Source organism: Zonotrichia leucophrys, unplaced genomic scaffold, assembly GCF_028769735.1.
Source record: "Zonotrichia leucophrys gambelii isolate GWCS_2022_RI unplaced genomic scaffold, RI_Zleu_2.0 Scaffold_200_88929, whole genome shotgun sequence".
NCBI lineage: Eukaryota > Metazoa > Chordata > Aves > Passeriformes > Passerellidae > Zonotrichia > Zonotrichia leucophrys.
Window position 1 is genome coordinate 70,771 of NW_026992405.1, and position 18,159 is coordinate 88,929.

The 18,159-nt window shown below is 63.0% G+C and overlaps 1 protein-coding gene across 1 annotated transcript in view; it reads right to left on the minus strand.

Moving 5' to 3' along the window:
- The window catches only part of CACNA1A (calcium voltage-gated channel subunit alpha1 A), a 57,262-nt gene extending 40,246 nt beyond the window's left edge, over window positions 1-17,016 (minus strand). The window contains exons 1-12 of the mRNA XM_064738151.1: window positions 16,925-17,016; window positions 16,317-16,542; window positions 15,546-15,685; window positions 11,140-11,231; window positions 10,056-10,208; window positions 8,196-8,383; window positions 6,210-6,313; window positions 5,124-5,239; window positions 4,384-4,440; window positions 3,693-3,782; window positions 1,744-1,953; window positions 787-899 (exon numbers count right to left, since the gene is read on the minus strand). Of these exons, the coding sequence (XP_064594221.1) occupies window positions 787-899; window positions 1,744-1,953; window positions 3,693-3,782; window positions 4,384-4,440; window positions 5,124-5,239; window positions 6,210-6,313; window positions 8,196-8,383; window positions 10,056-10,208; window positions 11,140-11,231; window positions 15,546-15,685; window positions 16,317-16,542; window positions 16,925-17,016 (1,581 nt within the window). The remainder of the gene's footprint in view (window positions 1-786; window positions 900-1,743; window positions 1,954-3,692; window positions 3,783-4,383; window positions 4,441-5,123; window positions 5,240-6,209; window positions 6,314-8,195; window positions 8,384-10,055; window positions 10,209-11,139; window positions 11,232-15,545; window positions 15,686-16,316; window positions 16,543-16,924) is intronic.
- Window positions 17,017-18,159: the final 1,143 nt, after the last annotated feature.

Here is an 18,159-nt window from a genome sequence, read left to right on the forward strand (position 1 = left end):
AGCTCAAATGCCAAATCCCAGAGCCCAGATCCCATCCCAGATCCCAAATCCCCTCCCAGATCCCAAATCCCATCCCAGATCCTATCCTGGATCCTGGATCCCAGGTCCTACATCCTAGATTCCAAATCCCATCCCAGATCCCAAATCCCATCCTGGATCCCAGATCCCAAATCTTGTCCCATCATGTCCCGAATCCCAGATTCCAGATCCCATCCCAAATCCCAGATCCCATCCTGGAGCCCAAATCTCAGAACTCCGATCCCATCCCGGATCCCAGATCCCATCTCGGATCCCATCGCAGATCCCAGATCCCATCCCATGGACCCCACGGATCCCGTGGATCCCAAATCCCAGTTCCCATGGATCCCAGCTCCCAGATTCAACGGATCCCAAATTCCAGATCCCAAATTCCAGATCCCCTGGATCCCAAATCCCACAGATCCCAAATCCCAGATTCCAGATGTCACGATCCCACAGATCCCACAGATCTCAGATCCCAAATACCAGATCTCCTGGATCCCAAAACCCCAATCCCAGATCCCCTGGATCCCAGATCCCACAGATCCCATAGATCCCACGGATCCCACGGATCCCAAATCCCCAAAATCCCAATCCCAAGGATCCCAAACCCCCCTGGCACTCACGGCGCAGTCGAAGCAGTCGAAGGACAATTGGAAGCCTCCCCAGCCCGTACATTTTTATAGAAACAATCCCCAAATCCCAACCCAAATCCAAATCCCATGGATCCACGGACCCCATCCAAACCAGGATCCCCCTGGCACTCACGGCGCAGTCGAAGCAGTTGAAGGACGAGTGGAAGTAAGGCCGCGTCCCCAGCCCGTACATTTTTATAAACATTTCGGACATAAAGAGTCCCAAGAAAATGAATTCTGCATAGTCTGGGGGAGGAAAGGGGGGGCACAGCTCAGGGGGGGCCCCTCCGGGACCCCCGGTTCCCCCCCCATGTCCCCCCCATGTCCCCAATGTCCCCCAGGGGTCTCCTGGGCTGGGGAACCCCAAAAATCCCAAAAAAATCCCAAAAATGAGGGGGGGTCCCAGGAGCTGGAGGGGTTCAGAGGGGTCTGGGGGTCTCAGGGTGGATTTGGGGGGGTCTTGAGCGGTCTCTGAGGGTCTTGGGGGGAGATTTGAGTTCTCCAGAGGGGATTTGGGGGTCTCTGAGGAGCTCAGGGGGCTCTGGGGATCTCAGGGGGTCTCCGGGAATTTGGGGAGGGTTTTGGGGGTCTCGGGGGGGTCTCACAACTCACAGAGGAAGTCGGAAAGCCAATCTGGCTGGTCGTAGTGAACGATAGCAACACACAGGGTGTTGGGGGGCTCTGAGGATCTCAGGGGGTCTCTGGGGGTCTCGGGGATTTGGGGAGGATTTGAGGGGTCCCAGCAGAATTTGGGGGGGATTTTGGGGGTCCCGTGACTCACAGAGGAAGTCGGAAAGCCAATCTGGCTGGTCGTAGTGAACGATAGCAACACACAGGGTGTTGGGGAGCTCTGGGGGTCTCAGGGGATTTGGGTGGTCCCAGCAGAATTTGGGGGTGATTTTGGGGGTCTCGGGGGTCTCAGAACTCACAGAGGAAGTCGGAAAGCCAATCTGGCTGGTCGTAGTGAACGATAGCAACACACAGGGTGTTGGGGGGCTCTGGGGGTCTCAGGGGATTTGGGGAGGATTTGGGGGGTCCCAGCGGAATTTGGGGGGGATTTTGGGGGTCTCGGGGGGGTCTCACAACTCACAGAGGAAGTCGGAAAGCCAATCTGGCTGGTCGTAGTGAACGATAGCAACACACAGGGTGTTGAGCGCTACCAGACTGAGCACGGTCCAGTAGAAGGCCTGAGTTTTCACCATGCGCCGGATGTGGAAGCGCACGCGCCGCTCCCGCCGCTGCAGGAACGAGGCGTTCTCCAGCTTGGCACTTTTGAGGCTGGCACGGGCGAAGGGGGACCCTGCGGGCACCGCCCGGGGGGTGGGGGTCACCTTGGGGTGTCCCCGTGGCACCTTGGGGTGTCACTGTTCAACCTGTGTCACCCTGTGTCACCCATCATCCCCCAAAAACCATCCCTGTGTCACCTTGGGGTGCTCCCGTGTCAACCTGTGTCACCCATCATCCCCCAAAAACCATCCCTGTGTCACCTTGGGGTGCCCCCGTGGCACCTTGAGGTGTCCCTGTGTCACCTGTGTCACCCATCATCCCCTAAAACCATCCCTGTGGCACCTTGGGGTGTCCCCGTGGCACCTTGGGGTGTCACTGTGTCACCCTGTGTCACCCATCATCCCCCAAAAACCATCCCTGTGGCACCTTGGGGTGTCACTGTTCAACCTGTGTCACCTGTGTCACCCGTCCATTCCCTAAAAACCATCCCCATGCCACCCACCACACCCCAAACCATCCCTGTGTCACCTTGGGGTGTCCCTGTGGCACCCTGGGGTGTGTCTGTGTCACCCTGTGTCACCCATCATCCCCCAAAAACCATCCCTGTGGCACCTTGGGGTGTCCCTGTGTCACCTTGGGGTGCCCCTGTGTCACCCTGTGTCACCCATCATCCCCCAAAAACCATCCCTGTGTCACCTTGGGGTGTCCCTGTGGCACCCTGGGGTGTGTCTGTGTCAATCTGTGTCACCCATCCATCCCCCTAAAACCATCCCAGTGCCACCCTGAGATGTCCTTGTGCCACCCAGCACCCCCCAAACCATCCCTGTGTCACCCCAGGGTGTCCCCATTGTCACCCATGCCACCTGTGTTACCTGTGTCACCCGTCCATTCCCTAAAAACCATCCCTGTGTCACCCTCAATGTCCCCACTGTCACCCACCCATGCTGGCAATGTCCCCATGGTGCCACCCCCCCTGATGTCCCTGTTGTCACCCTCATTGTCACCTGTCCATGTTTGCAATGTCCCCATGGTGTCCCCAGTGTCACCCACCCATGTTGGCGATGTCCCCCCAATGTCCCCCAGCTGTCCCCATGGCGCCACCCTTGATGTCCCCATAGTGTCCCCATTGTCACCCACCCATGTTGGCGATGTCCCCATGGTGCCACCCTCCAGTGTCCCCCCCGTTGTCACCCACCCATGTTGGCGATGTCCCCATGCTGTCCCCCCATTGTCACCCCGATGTCACCCACCCATGTTGGCAATGTCCCCATGGTGCCACCCCCATTGTCACCCACCCATGTTGGCGATGTCCCCATGGCGCCACTCCCAGCTGTCCCCTCATTGTCACCCACCCATGTTGGCAATGTCCCCATGGTGTCCCCATTGTCACCCACCCATGTTGGCGATGTCCCCATGGTGCCACCCCCACTGTCACCCCATTGTCACCCACCCATGTTTGCAATGTCCCCCTGCTGTCCCCATTGTCACCCACCCATGTTGGCAATGTCCCCATGGTGCCACCCTTGATGTCCCCCATGCTGTCCCCATTGTCACCCCGTTGTCACCCACCCATGTTGGCGATGTCCCCCCAATGTCCCCATGCTGTCCCCCACCCATGTTGGCGATGTCCCCATGGTGCCACCCTTGATGTCCCCATGGTGTCCCCAGTGTCCCCCCCATTGTCACCCACCCATGTTGGCAATGTCCCCATGCTGTCCCCATGGTGTCCCCATTGTCACCCACCCATGCTGGCAATGTCCCCCAGCTGTCCCCATGGTGCCACTCCCCAGTGTCCCCCTCATTGTCACCCACCCATGTTGGCGATGTCCCCCAGCTGCTCCTCGCCCTCCTCGGGGCTCAGCAGGTCCGTCTTGCTCCTCTTGCTGGTGGCCCTCCGGAGAGCTCCCGCAGGGGGGCACAGGGGGGGGCGTCACCCGCGGGTCCCAGGGGGTCCCAGGGGGTCCCAAAGGGGTCCCAGGGGGTCCCAGGGGGTCCCAAAGGGGTCCCGGGGGGTCCCGGAAGGTCCCAAAGGGGTCCCGAGGGGTCCCAAAGAGGTCCCAAAGGGTCCCAGGGGGTCCCAGGGGGTCCCGGGGGGTCCCAGAGGGGTCCCAGAGGGGTCCCAAAGGGGTCCCAGGGGGTCCCAGGGGGTCCCAAAGGGGTCCCAGGGGGTCCCAAAGGGGTCCCAAAGGGGTCCCAGAGGGGTCACCGGGGGTCCCAGGGGGTCCCGGGGGGTCCCAGAGGGGTCGCAAAGGGGTCACAGGGGTCCCGGAAGGTCCCAGAGGGTCCCAAAGGGGTCCCAAAGGGGTCCCGAGGGGTCCCGGGGGTCCCGAGGGGTCCTGGGGGGTCCCAAAGAGGTCTCAAAGGGGTCCCGGAAGGTCTCAAAGGGGTCCCAGAGGGGTCACAGGGGGTCCCGGGGGGTTCCAGGGGGTCCCAGGGGGTCCTGGGGGGTCCCAAAGGGGTCCTGGGGAGGGGAGGGGAGGGGAGGGGAGGGGGCTGCACTTACCATCGAAGGGGCGCCGGGGCTCGGCCTCGGGCTCGTCCTCGGCCAGGATCACCTCTTCTGAGGGAACGTGGGGGGCTCAGGGGGGTTTTGGGGGGCTCAGGAGGGATTTGGGGGGGATTTAGAGGGTCTTTGGGGGGGCATTGGGGAATTTTGGGGGGCTTGGGGGGGTTCGGAGAGGGTTTGGGGGTCTTTAAAGGAGGTTTTGGGGAGTTCCAGGGAGATTTGAGGGGATTTGGAGGGGCTTGGGGGGGATTTGGGGATGTTTTGGGAGAATTTGGGGGGCTCAGGAGGGATTTTGGGGGGATTTTTTTGAGGGGCTTTGGGGGGCGGGGGGGTTGGAGGAATTTGGGGATGGGCTTTGGAAGGTTTTGAGGGGAATTTGGGGGGCTCTGGGGGGATTTGGAGAGGTTTTGGGGAACTTTGGGGGGGTTTTAGGGGGCTCAGGGGGGATTTGGGGATGTTTTGGGAGATTTTGGGGGGCTCTGGGGGGATTTTGGGGGGCTCAGAGGGATTTTGGGGGGCTCTGGGGGGATTTTGGGTGTCTTGAGGGGGTTTTGGGAGGGATTTGAGTGAAATTGGAGCATTTGGGGAGGGATTTTGGGGGGGATTTTGAGGCATCCCAAGGGATTTCAGGCGGTTTAGGGGGCTCACAAAGTTTCGGGGTGAGTTGATGGACATGGGGGTGTTTTGGGGAGGGGTCTCGGAGGGTTTATTTTTGGGGGGGTGGTCCCGACCCTCACCCGCCTTGGAGATCCACTCCATGTATCCGTTGAGCTCCCGCTCGATTTGCTGCTGCCGCCGCAGCTTCAGGAACGCCCGGCGGTTCTCCACCCGCTCCCGCTCTTTGGCAAACTCCCTGCGGACCCCTCCCCAAATTCAGCCCGGGCCGGGACCCCCCTGAGCCCCCCAAATTCCCCTGAGCCCCTCAAATCCCCCCAGAGCTCCCCAAATCCCCCCAGAGCCCCCCAAATCCCCCCAGAGCCCCCCAGAGCCCCCCAGAGCCCGGCGGTTCTCCACCCGCTCCCGCTCTTTGGCAAACTCCCTGCGGACCCCTCCCCAAATTCAGCCCGGGCCGGGACCCCCCTGAACCCCCTCAGAACCCCCCAAACCCCCCAGAGCCCCCCAAATCCCCCCAGAGCTCCCCAAATCCCCCCAAAGCCCCCCAGAGCCCGGCGGTTCTCCACCCACTCCTGCTCTTTGGCAAAATCCCTGTGGACCCCTCCCCAAATTCAGCCCGGGCCGGGACCCCCCTGAACCCCCTCAGAACCCCCAAACCCCCCAGAGCCCCCCAAATCCACCCAGAGCCCCCAAATCCCCCCAAAGCCCGGCGGTTCTCCATCCGCTCCCCCTCTTTGGCAAACTCCCTGCAGACCCCTCCCCAAATTCAACCCAGGTCGGGATGCCCCCCTCAAATCCCCCTGAGACCCCCAAAACCTCCCCCCAAATTCCACAAAGTCCCCCAGAACCCCCCAAATCCCTTCAAAACCCCCCAAAACCACTCTGAGCACCCCAAATCCTCCTCAACCCCCCCCCAATCCTCACAGAGCCCCCACCAACCCCCCAAAATCCCGAGACCCCTCCCCAAAATCCCGAGACCCCCCCCCAAAATCCCGGGACCCCCCCTCGAGGCGCTGACTCGGACAGGACCCCCAAATCCCCCTCAATCCCCCCAAAAGCCCCCAAATTCCTCCAAAACCCCCCCAAATCCCTCTCAAAATCCCTCAAAAACCCCCCAGATTCCCCCCCAAATCCTGAGACCCCCTCCCCAAAATCCCAGGACCCCCCCCCCCCCAAAGCCCCCCGAGACCCCTCCCCAAGGCGCTGACCCGGACAGGACCCCCAGCACGAGGTTGAGCATAAAAAAGGAGCCGATGATGATGAGGGGGATGAAGTAGAGCCAGTTCCAAGTGTTCCCTGAGGCGTCGTTGCTCTGGGGAGGGGGCGACACCGGAAATTGGGGGGGGTCCCAAAAATTGAGGGGGGGTCTCAAAAGTTGGGGAGGGGTCTCAAAAATTGAGGGGGGGTCCCAAAAATTGGGAGGGGTCTCAAAAATTGGGGGGGGCTTCCAAAAATTGGGGAGGAGAGGCAAGAAATTGGAGGGGGGGTCCCATGAATTGGGGGGGGGGGAGGGTCCCAGAAATTGGGGAGGAGCCCAAAAATTTGGGGCGGTCCCAAAAAATTGAAGGGGGGGGAGTCTCAGAAATTGGGGCGAGGAAAAGAAGTTGGGGAGGGGTCCAAAAATTGGGGAGGAGCCCAAAAATTTGGGGGGGGGGCAAGAAATTGGGGAGGGGGTCCCATGAATTGAGGTGGTCCCAAAAATTGAGGGGGGGTCTCAAAAATTGGGGGGGGCTTCCAAAAATTGGGGAGGACAGGCAAGAAATTGGAGGGGGGTCCATGAATTGGGGGAGGGGTCCAAGAAATTGGGGAGGAGCCCAAAAATTTGGGAGGGGGGGGCAAGAAATTGGGGAGGGGGTCCCATGAATTGGGGGGAGGGGGGGGTCTAGAAATTAGGGAGGAGCCCAATTTTGGGGGGGGGGGGTTTGTCCTAAAAATTGGGGGTGGGAGAAAAAAATAGGGGGGGGGGTCCTCAAAAAATAGGGGGGGGTGGTCCCACAAGCTGGGGGGGGACACGGGGAGACCCGGGGGGGGGCACCGGGAAGGAGGGGACCGGGCAGCACCGGGTGGCACCGGGCGGGGAAAGGAGGGCACCGGGAGACACCGGATGGGCATCGAGAGGCACCGGATGGGCACCGGGGGGACACTGGACAGCACCGGATGGCACCGGATGGCACCGGATGGGCACCGGGCAGCACCGGGTGGGCCCCGGGAGGCACCGGACGGGGAAAGGAGCACACCGGGAGGCACTGGGCAGCACCAGGTGGGCACTGGGCAGCACCGGATGGCACCGGACGGGTACCAGGTGGCACCGGGAAGCACCGGGAGGCACCGGACGAGCACCAGGTGGCACCGGATGACACCGGGAGGGGAAAGGAGCGCACTGGGAGGCACCGGGCAAACACCGGGCAGCACCGGGCGGGCACCGGACGGGGAAAGGAGCACACCGGGAGGCACCGGGCAGCACCGGGGGGGGGATGGACGAGCACCGGGCGGGCACCGGAGCACACCGGGAGGACACCGGAGCACACCGGGCAGCACCGGGTGGGCACCGGGGGGGCACCGGACGGGGAAAGGAGCACACCGGGCAGCACCGGGCAGCACCGGAGGGGCACCGGACGGGTACCAGGTGGCACCGGGAGGCACTGGGCGGCACTGGGCAGCACCGGACGGGTACGGGACGGGGAAAAGAGCACACCGGGCAGCACCGGGAGGCACCGGAGGGGCACCGGACGGGGAAAGGAGCACACCGGGCAGCACCGGGCGGACACCGGAGCACACCCGGCAGCACCGAGCAGCACCGGGCAGCACCGGGCTGGGAAAGGAGCGCACCGGGCAGCACCGGGCGGACACCGGGTGGACACCGGAGCACACCGGGAGGCACCGGGCATCACCGGGTGGGCACCGGGCGGGGAAAGGAGCACACCGGGCAGCACCGGGCGGGCACCGGAGCACACTGGGAGGCACCGGGCAGCACCGGACGGGGAAAGGAGCACACCGGGCAGCACCGGGCAGCACCGGAGGGGCACCGGACGGGGAAAGGAGCACACCGGGCAGCACCGGAGGGGCACCGGGCAGCACCGGGCGGACACCGGAGCACACCGGGCAGCACCGGGCAGCACCGGGCGGACACCGGAGCACACCGGAGCACACCGGGCAGCACCGGGCGGACACCGGAGCACACCGGCGGCGCTCACATAGTAGAGGAGGTCGGTCCAGCCTTCCATGGTGATGCACTGGAAGACGGTGAGCACGGCGAAGAGGATGTTGTCGAACTGCGTGATGCCGTAGTTGGGCCCCTCCCAGTACTTCTTGCACTTGGTGCCGTTGGGGCAGATCCGCGCCGGCTCGTCCGTCCCGCACGGGACCTCCACCTTGATCTCGTCTGGGCACGGCGGATATCGGGGTCTGGGCACCCCCGGTACCCCCGGTACCCCCAGGTACCCCCAGATACCCCCAGGTATCCCCAGGTACCCCCCCGGTGTCCCCAGATCCCCCCCAGGTACCCCCAGATCCCCCCCAGGTATCCCCAGATCCCCCCCAGGTACCCCAGGTATGCCCAGACCCCCCCCCAGATCCCCCCCAGGTATCCCTAGATCCCCCCCAGGTACCCCAGGTACGCCCCAGGTACCCCCAGATTCCCCCAGATTCCCCCAGGTACCCCCAGGTACCCCCAGATCCCCCCCAGATACCCCCAGGTACCCCCAGATCCCCCCCAGATCCCCCCCAGGTACCCCCAGATCCCCCCAGGTATCCCCAGATCCCCCCAGGTATCCCAGGTACCCCCAGGTACCCCCAGATCCCCCCAGATACCCCCCAGGTACCCCCAGAATCTCCTCAGTGTCCCCAGATACCCCCCAGATACCCCCAGATCCCCCCAGGTACCCCCAGGTACCCCCAGGTATCCCCAGGTATCCCAGGACCCCCAGGTACCCAGGTATCCCACCAGGTACCCCCAGGTATCCCCAGAATACCCCAGATCCCCCCAGATACCCCAGATCCCCCCCAGGTACCCCCAGGTACCCCAGATACCCCCCAGATCCCCCCAGATACCCCCAGGTACCCCCAGATCCCCCCAGATCCCCCAGATACCCCCCAGATACCCCCAGGTACCCCCAGAATCCCCCAGGTACCCCCAGGTACCCCCAGATACCCCCCGGTGTCCCCAGGACCCCCCCCATATCCCCAGGACCCCCCCCAATGTCCCCAAGACCCCTCCCCATATCCCCAGGACCCCCCAATGTCCCCCCAAAACTCCCCAAAGCCCCTCCCCAAAATCCCCTCTGAGCCCCCCCACAAAAGCCCCCCCCCCCCTTTGTCCCCAGGACCCCCCCACGCCCCCGGGCACGGCCAGAAATAACCGCGGCCAATTAACGGCCAATTAATTAACGGCCTCATCAAGGGACAGCCGCAATTAGGACGCTCCAAATGCAGCTCCGGCCGCGGGCCCGGGGGGATTTGGGGGTTTTGGGGGGGTTCTTTGGGGGGGTTACAGGGAATTTGGGGTGGTTTTGGGGGCGTTTTAGGGGGGTTTAGGTGATTTGGGGGCTGGTTTTTTTGGCAGATTTTGGGGTGTTTTTTGAGGTATTTTTTGAGGTGTTTTTGGGGTATTTTTGGGGTGTTTTTTTGGGGTATTTTTGGGGGTTTTTTTGGGTTTTTTGGGGGGATTTAGGAGATAAGGGGTTTGGTTATGGGCCTGATTTTCGGGGGTTGTTTTAGGGGGGTTTAGGTGATTTGGGGGCTGGTTTTTTTGGCAGATTTTGGGGTGTTTTTTGAGGTATTTTTGAGGTGCTTTTTGGGGTATTTTTGGGGTTTTTTTGGGCCTGTTTTTAGGGCTGTCACCCCACCTGTGACCAGGTCGAAGCACGTGGTGTGGAATTTGGGCTGGGTTTGGGTTATTTTTGGGGTATTTTTTAGGCCGTTTTTCGGGAGGTTTAGGTGATTTGGGGGCTGGTTTTTTTGGCAGATTTTGGGGTGTTTTTTGAGGTATTTTTTGAGGTGCTTTTTGGGGTATTTTTGGGGTTTTTTTGGGGCTGTTTTTAGGGCTGTCACCCCACCTGTGACCAGGTCGAAGCAGGTGGTGTGGAATTTGCCCATGTAGAACTCCAGGCCGATGATGGCGAAGATGAGGATCGCGAAGAAGAGCAGGAGCCCGATCTGCAGCAGCGGGATCATCGCCTTCATGATGGACTTCAGCACCACCTGCAGACCTGGGCGGGGATTTGGGGGCTTTTAGGGGGGCTTGGAGTGGAATTTGGGGGTTTTAGGGGATTTGGGATGTTGAGGGGGTTTTAGGGGGATTTGGGATGGTTTTGGGCGTTGGAGGGGATTTGAGGGGGTTCGGGGGGTTGATCATCATGATGGATTTCAGCACCACCTGCAGACCTGAGAGGTCATTTGGGGGCGGTTTTGGGGGGCTTGGAGGGGGATTTGGGGGTGATTTGAGATGGTTTGGGGATGTTTGAGGGGGTTTTAGGGGGATTTGGGGTGGTTTTGGGGGCGTTTGGAGGGGATTTGAGGGGGTTGGGGGGGGTTTGGATCATCATGATGGACTCCAGCACCACCTGCAGACCTGAGCGGGGATTTGGGGGCGGTTTTGGGGGTTTCAGGGATTTGGAGGGGATTTTGGGGGCTTTCGGGATTTGGGGATGTTTGAGGTGGTTTTAGGGGGATTTGGGGTGGTTTTGGGGGCGTTTGGAGGGGATTTGAGGGGTTTTGGGGGCTTTAGGGATTTGGGGGAGTTTGGGGATTTTGAGGTGGTTTGAGGGGGATTTGGGGTGGTTTTGGGGGGGTTTGGAGGGGATTTGGGGGGTTTCAGGGGATTTGGGGATGTTTGAGGTGGGTTTAGGGGGTTTGGGGTGGTTTTGGGGGACTTGGAAGAGATTTGGGGTAGTTTTTGGTATGTTTGTGGGGGATTCAGAGATCTCGAGGGGATTCGGGTTAATTTGGGATATTTGGGATGGGTTTTAAGGGGTTGGAGGAGATTTGGGTTGGGTTTGGGGATGTTTTGTGAGGGGTTTGGAGGGGATTTGGGGAGTTTTTGAGATATTTGAGGGGGCTTTAAGGGCTTGGATGGCATTTGAGGGATTTGGGAGCCCCCCATCACCCAGGACCCCCCCTCCCCAAAGCCCCCAGACTCACTTGGGATCCCCGAGACCAGCTTGAGGGGCCGCAGCACGCGCACGGCCCGCAGCGTCCGCAGGTCGAACTGGGAGCCCACCGAGGCCAGGATGCTGCAGGGGAGGGGACAGAGCTCGGTGGCCACGGGGACCCCAAATGGAGACCCCCCAATGGGCCACCGGGACCACCGAGAGGGGTGGGAAGGGAAATATCCCAGGGACCCCCAAATGGGGCATTGTGGCTACCGAGAGGGGCCACGGCCACTGTGGGACACCGTGAGCTTGTGGCCACCTTGTCACAGCTGTCACCAGCCCCCGTGTCCTTGTCACACGGCCGCCAGCCCGTGGCCACCATGAGCCCCAAATCTCTGTCACAAAGCCACCAAACCTCTGTCACAAAGCCACCAGCCCTGGCCACCACGAGCCCCAAATCTCTGTCACAAAGCCATGAGCATCCCTGTCACAAAGCCACCAGCCCGTGGCCACCATGAGCCCCCAAATATTTGTCACAAAATCACCAGTCCCTGGCCACCACGGGCCCCAAATCTCTGCCACAAAGCCACCAGCCCAAGGCCACCAGGATCCCCCAAATCTCTGTCACACAACCACGAGTCCATGGCCACCATGAGCCCCCAAATCCTTGTCACAAAGCCACCAAATCTCTGTCACAAAGCCACCAGCCCGTGGCCACCATGAACCCCGAAATCCCTGTCACAAAGCCACAACCTCCTGGTCACCCTGAGCCCCAAATCCTTGTCACAAAGCCACCAGCCTGTGGCCACCACGAGCCCCAAATCCTTGTCACAAAGCCACCAGCCCCTGGCCACCAGGATCCCCCAAATCTCTGTCACACAACCACGAGCCTGTGGCCACCATGAGCCCCAAATCCTTGTCACAAAGCCACGAGCCTGTGGCCACTATGAGCCCCCAAATATTTGTCACAAAGTCACCACCTCCTGGTCACTCTGAGCCCCCAAATCTTTGTCACAAAGCCCCGAGCCCTGGCCACCGGATCCCCCAAATATTTGTCACAAAGCCGCCACTCCTGGCCACCATGAGCCTCAATCTCGGTCACACAGCACGAGCCTGTGGCCACCACCAGCCTCAAATCTTTGTCACACAGCCACCAGCCCAAGGCCACCGTGAGCCCTAAAATCTTTGTCACTTGGCCATGATCCCCTTTGTCACACGGCCATGAGTGTCACCGTCACACGGCCACCACCCTGTGGCCACCACAAGCCCCAAATCCTTGTCACAAAGCCACGAGCCCGTGGCCACCAGGAGCCCCAAATCCTTGTCACAAAGCCACGAGCATCCCTGTCACACGCCACAAACCCCGTGGCCACCATGAGCCCCCAAATCCCTGTCACAAAGCCACCACCTCCTGGCCACCATGAACCCCGAAATCCCTGTCACAAAGCCACAAGCCCGTGGCCACCATGAGCCCCAAATCTTGCCACTACCATGAGCCTGTGCCACCATGAGCCCCCAAATTTGGGCACAAATCGCCAGCCCCTGGCCACCAAAGGGCCCCAAATCTCTGTCACAAAGCCACCAGCCCGTGGCCACCACGATCCCCCAAATCCTTGTCACAAAGCCACCAGCCCGTGGCCACCATGAACCCCCAAATCTCTGTCACACAACCACGAGCCTGTGGCCACCATGAACCCCGAAATCCTTGTCACAAAGCCACCAAATCTCTGTCACAAAGCCACCAGCCCCTGGCCACCATGAGCCCCAAATCTTTGTCACACAACCACGAGCCTGTGGCCACCATGAGCCCCAAAATCTTTGTCACAAAGCCACGAGCCCCTGGCCACCAGGAGCCCCAAATCCTTGTCACAAAGCCACAAATCTCTGTCACAAAGCCCAGCCCAAGGCCACCAGGAGCCCCAAATCCTTGTCACAAAGCCAAGAGCCTGTGGCCACCAGGAGCCCCAAATCCTTGTCACAAAGCCAAGAGCCTGTGCCACCACAAGCCCCAAATCTCTGTCACACACACTGAGCTGTGGCCACCACAAGCCCAAATCCTGTCACAAGCCCCGAGCCGTGGCCACCAGGATCCCCCAAATCTCTGTCACACAACCACGAGCATCGCTGTCACACGGCCACCCGCCCCCCCCGTGTCGCTGTCACACGGTCCCAGCCCCGTGGCCACCGGCGGCCGCCCCCGCTCCCCGCCCCCCCCCCGCGCCGCCGCAGGGCCGCGTGCCGCCGGTGCCGCCGCCGGTGCCGCCGCCGGTGCCGCGGGCGGGGGCGGAGCTGCCCGGGGTTATTTTTAGCCTTTTCCGGGCGATGTCGCCGCCGGTGGCAGCTCCGGTGGCGGCTCCGGTGGCAGCCCCGGGGCTCGGGCACAGCGCGGGCAGCACCGGCCCCGAGGGGAGCTCAAAAACGGGGGGGTGGTCCCCGGTGTACCCCGGTGTACCGACCCCCGGTGATGAGGAGGGGTCGCCTGTTGTCATGGCAACCGGGGGGGGGGGTCCCATATTGAGGTCAGGGACCCCCAAAACCTCCCCGGGACCCCCAAAATCTACCCGGGGACACCCAAAATCCCTCCAGGGATCCCAAAACTCCCTCAGTGACCCCCAAACCCTCTAGGGACCCCCAAAAGCATCCCCAGGGACCCCCAAAATTCCCCCAGCGACTCCAAAACTCCCTCAGGGAACCGAAAACTCCCTCCGTGACCCCCAAAACCCTCCCAGGGACCCCCAATTAACTCACCCCCAATTAATTCATTGCTGGAGGGGGATCAGGGTGAGTGTTCCCCCCATTCCACAGGACAGAGTCCCCCCCTCCCCAAAAATTCCTGCCTCAGTTTCCCCTCTGAGGAAACACGGGGGGCTCTGTGACCGGGGGGGGGGGTTTTGGAACGGGGGTGGGATTTGGGAGCCGAGGGGGATTTGGGGTGGTGGTCCCACATTTGGGGGGGATTTTGGAGCTGGGGGGTTTTTGGAGCCTGGGGGGATTTTGAACCGGGGGGGGGGGGTTTGGAACTGGGGGTTCCACACCTGGAGGGGATTTTGGAACCAGTGGATTTTGGAACCGGGGGGAATTTTGGAACCAGGGGGGGAATTTTGGAACCGGTGGATTTTGGAACCGAGAATTTTGGAACCTGGGGGGGGGGGAAAAGGAAGCAGGTGGGATTTTGGAACCGGGGGGAGAATTTTGGAACCGGGGGGGGGATTTTGGAACTGGGGATGGATTTTGGAACCAGGGGGGTCTCTGGGGTGGTGGTCCCGCATTTGGGGGAATTTTGGAACCGGGGGGGAGAATTTTGGGACCGGGGGGGGATTTTGGAGCCTCGGGCAGCAGCAGCAGCAGCAGCAGCAGCAGCAGCGAGCGGCGGCCCCGCGCTCTGAGTGACACCGAGGGGACACAAAGTGACAGCGCCGGGGGGGACACGGGGACAATGGTGACAGCTCGAGAGCGCGGCACACGCGGGGGGGCACGTGGGACACGGGGAGGGGGGGGACAGGTGGGACATGGAGGGGACACGGAGGGACACACGGGGACATGAGGGGCACAGGGGGACATGGAGGGACACGGGGGCACAGGTGGACACGAGGAGGGGGAAAGGTGGGGAAAGGAAAAGAGGAGGGGTCCTGAGGGTCCTGTACCTACACACCTGCACGGGGCACGGGTGGGACACGGTGGGAGACAAGTGGGACATGAGGGGGACATGGAGGGGACACGCTGGGGGACACAGGTGGGACACAGGTGAGGAAGGGAGGGGACAGGAGGGAAGGGGAAGGTCCCACACCCGCACACCTGTGGGGGGACACGGGTGGGACACAAGGAGGGGGACACGGGTGGGACACAAGGAGGGGACAGATGGGACACGGAGGGGACACGCAGAGGGGACACGGGGGGGACACGGAGGGGGGACACGGGTGGGACACGGAGGGACACATGGAGGGGACAGATGGGACAAGGAGGGGACACACAGAGGGGACACGGAGGGGACACAAGGAGGGGGACACGGAGGGGACACGCAGGTGGGACACGGAGGGGACACGCAGGTGGGACACGGGTGGGCACAAGGAGGGGACAGGAGGAGGGGAGCCACACGGACCTAGGGGGACACGAGGGGACACAGGTGGGACACGGAGTGGGCACAGCAGGAGGGAGGGGGACACGGGGACAGTGGCACAGAGGAGGGAAGGAGTGACACGGAGGCAAGGGACGTGACACGCACACCTGTGGGGGGGGACACAGGTGGGACACGGAGGGGACACGCAGGTGGGACACGGGGGTGTGGCACAGGTGAGGGGACAGGAAGGAAGGGGGAGGTCCCGCACCCGCTCAAACCCCGCGCGTTTCTCCCCAAACAGCCGCATCCCCGCATCCCCGCTGTCCCCCCGCTGTCCCCGCTGTCCCCAGGTGTCCCCAGGTGTCCCCAGGTGTCCCCAGGTGTCCCCGGCCCCTCACCCCGTCAGCACCACCACGAAGTCCATGACGTTCCAGCCGTTGCGCAGGTAGGAGCCTTTGTGGAAGGCGAAGCCCAGCGCGATGATTTTGATGCCCGCCTCGAAGCAGAAGATGCCGATGAAGTACGGCTCCGTGTCGTCCTGGCGTGGGGAGGGGGCGCCAGGGTCAGGAGACCCCCGCCCTGTCCCTGTCCCCTCCCCCACCCCCCCCCAGCCCTGCCCAGATTGCCGGGAAGGAGAAACGGGGACAAGGCCGGGCCCTGCTGGGGAGGGGGCGCGGGGGGCGAGACCCCCTCGGTGGGCTGGGGGGGGGAACCCAGGGACCCTCAGCAAAGGTCGTGGGGTGGGCAGGGAGACCCCAGGGGGGGTGGGGACCCTCGGGACCCTCCCCAGGACCCCCTAATGGAGGTAGGGACCCTCCCCAGGACCCCCAAATGGAGCAGGGACCCCCCAAGACCCCCAGGGACCCTTCCCAGGACCCCCAAATGGAGCCAGGGACCCTCCCCAGGACCCCCTAATGGAGCCCAGGAAACCCCCCCAGGACGCCCAAAGGGGGGACAGGGAAACCCCTTCCCAGGACCCCCAAATGGAGCCAGGGACCCTCCCCAGGACCCCCAAATGGAGCCAGGGACCCTCCCCAGGAGCCCCAAAGGGGGACAGGGACCCTCCCCAAGACCCCTGAAAAGGGGACAGGGACCCTTCCCAGGACCCCCAGGTGGGGACAGGGACCCCCCCCCGCCCCCCAGGACCCCCAGGGCCCCCCGCCCCTCACCAGCCGCTCGGACATGGGGGTCTTGTCCTCGTCGGGCAGGTGCTGCTCCAGGGCCAGGACGATGCAGTTGGCGATGATGGTGGCTAAAATCATGTATTCAAAAGGAGTGGGGGGCGAGTCAAGGCCAAAAAACGGGGCTGGGGACCCCCCAACTGAGCTGGGCCGGGAAACGAGGAACACGGAGACAAGTGGGCTGGGAGCCCCCAACTGAGCTGGGGTCGGGAAACTGAGGCACAAACGGAGCACAAAATGGGGCTGGGGGAGCCCCAAGTGAGCTGGGGTCCGGGGGAAACTGAGGCACAAACGGAGCACAAAATGGGGCTGGGGGAGCCCCCAAAGTGAGCTGGGGTCTGGGGGAAACTGAGGCACGAGCGGAGCACAAAGTGGGGCTGGGGGAGCCCCAAAGTGAGCTGGGGTCCGGGGGAAACTGAGGCACGAACGGAGCACAAAATGGGGCTGGGGGAGCCCCCAAACTGAGCTGGGGTCCGGGGGAAACTGAGGCACGAACGGAGCACAAAATGGGGCTGGGGGAGCCCCAAACCGCGCTGGGGTCCGGGGGAAACTGAGGCACAAACGGAGCCCAAAATGGGGCTGGGGGAGCCCCAAACCGAGCTGGGGTCCGGGGGAAACTGAGGCACGAGCGGAGCCCGAAGCGGGGGCGGGGCCGAGGCGCTCTCCGTGCCCCCGGGGTCGGCGCCATCGTGTTCATTAATTAATTAATTCGCTCATCAAAGCGGCGGCTCCGCGGCGCGATCAAAGCGCTCCGGGCACAGCGGGAGCCGCCGCCGCGGGCACCGGGAGTTGGCACCGGGGGGGGGGTGGCGTGTCCCCCTGTCCGTGTCCGTCTGTCCGTGTCCGTCTGTCCCGTGTCCCTCTGTCCTGTCCGTGTCCGTCTGTCCGTGTCCCCCTGTCCGTGTCCGTCTGTCCCGTGTCCCCCTGTCCGTCCCCACACACGGACGCGGCCGTGGGCGCCCAGCCTGGCACGGCCCGGGTGCCCCACAGGGATCTCCGGCCCCGCACATGGCCCCGGCCAGCTGGACACGCGGGCACTGCGGCGTGGCACTGCCCGGCCAGCCTGGCACGGGCACCGGGCACCGGGCACGGCCCTGGCACGGGGAGGAGCTGCTGCTGCTGCTGCTGCTGCTGCCCTGGCACGGCACGGGCACCCAGCACCCGGTACAATGCGGCTCCCGGGGCTGTGATCTGGGCCAGCACAGATCCCTGGCATGGCATGGCACGGTTACCCTGGCACGGCACGGGCACCCAGCACCCGGTACAATGCGGCTCCTGGGGCTGTGATCTGGGCCAGAGCGGATCCCTGGCATGGCATGGCACGGTTACCCTGGCACAGCATGGCACGGTTACCCTGGCACGGCATGGCACGGTTACCCTGGCACGATGGCATGGTTACCTGGCACAGCATGGGCACCCTGCATGGTACAATGCGGCCTGGGCTTGATCTGGGTAGAGCGATCCTGGCAGCATGGCACGGTTACCCTGGCATGGCACGGGTACCCGGTACCAGGATCTGGCCCAGCACGGCTCCCTGGCACGGTATGGGCACCTGGCACTGCTCACTGCCCCCAGTACAATGCAGCTCCTGGGGCCCTGATCTGGGCCAGAGCGGAACCCTGGCATGGCATGGCACGGTTACCCTGGCACGGCACGGGCACCCAGCACCCGGTACAATGCAGCTCCCAGGGCCGTGATCTGGGCCAGAGCGGATCCCTGGCATGGCACGGGCACCCGGTACCGGGATCTGACCCGGCACAGGTCCCTGGCATGGCCCTGGTACCCAGCACGGGTACCGGTACTGGGATCTGGCCTGGCACAGCTCCCTGGC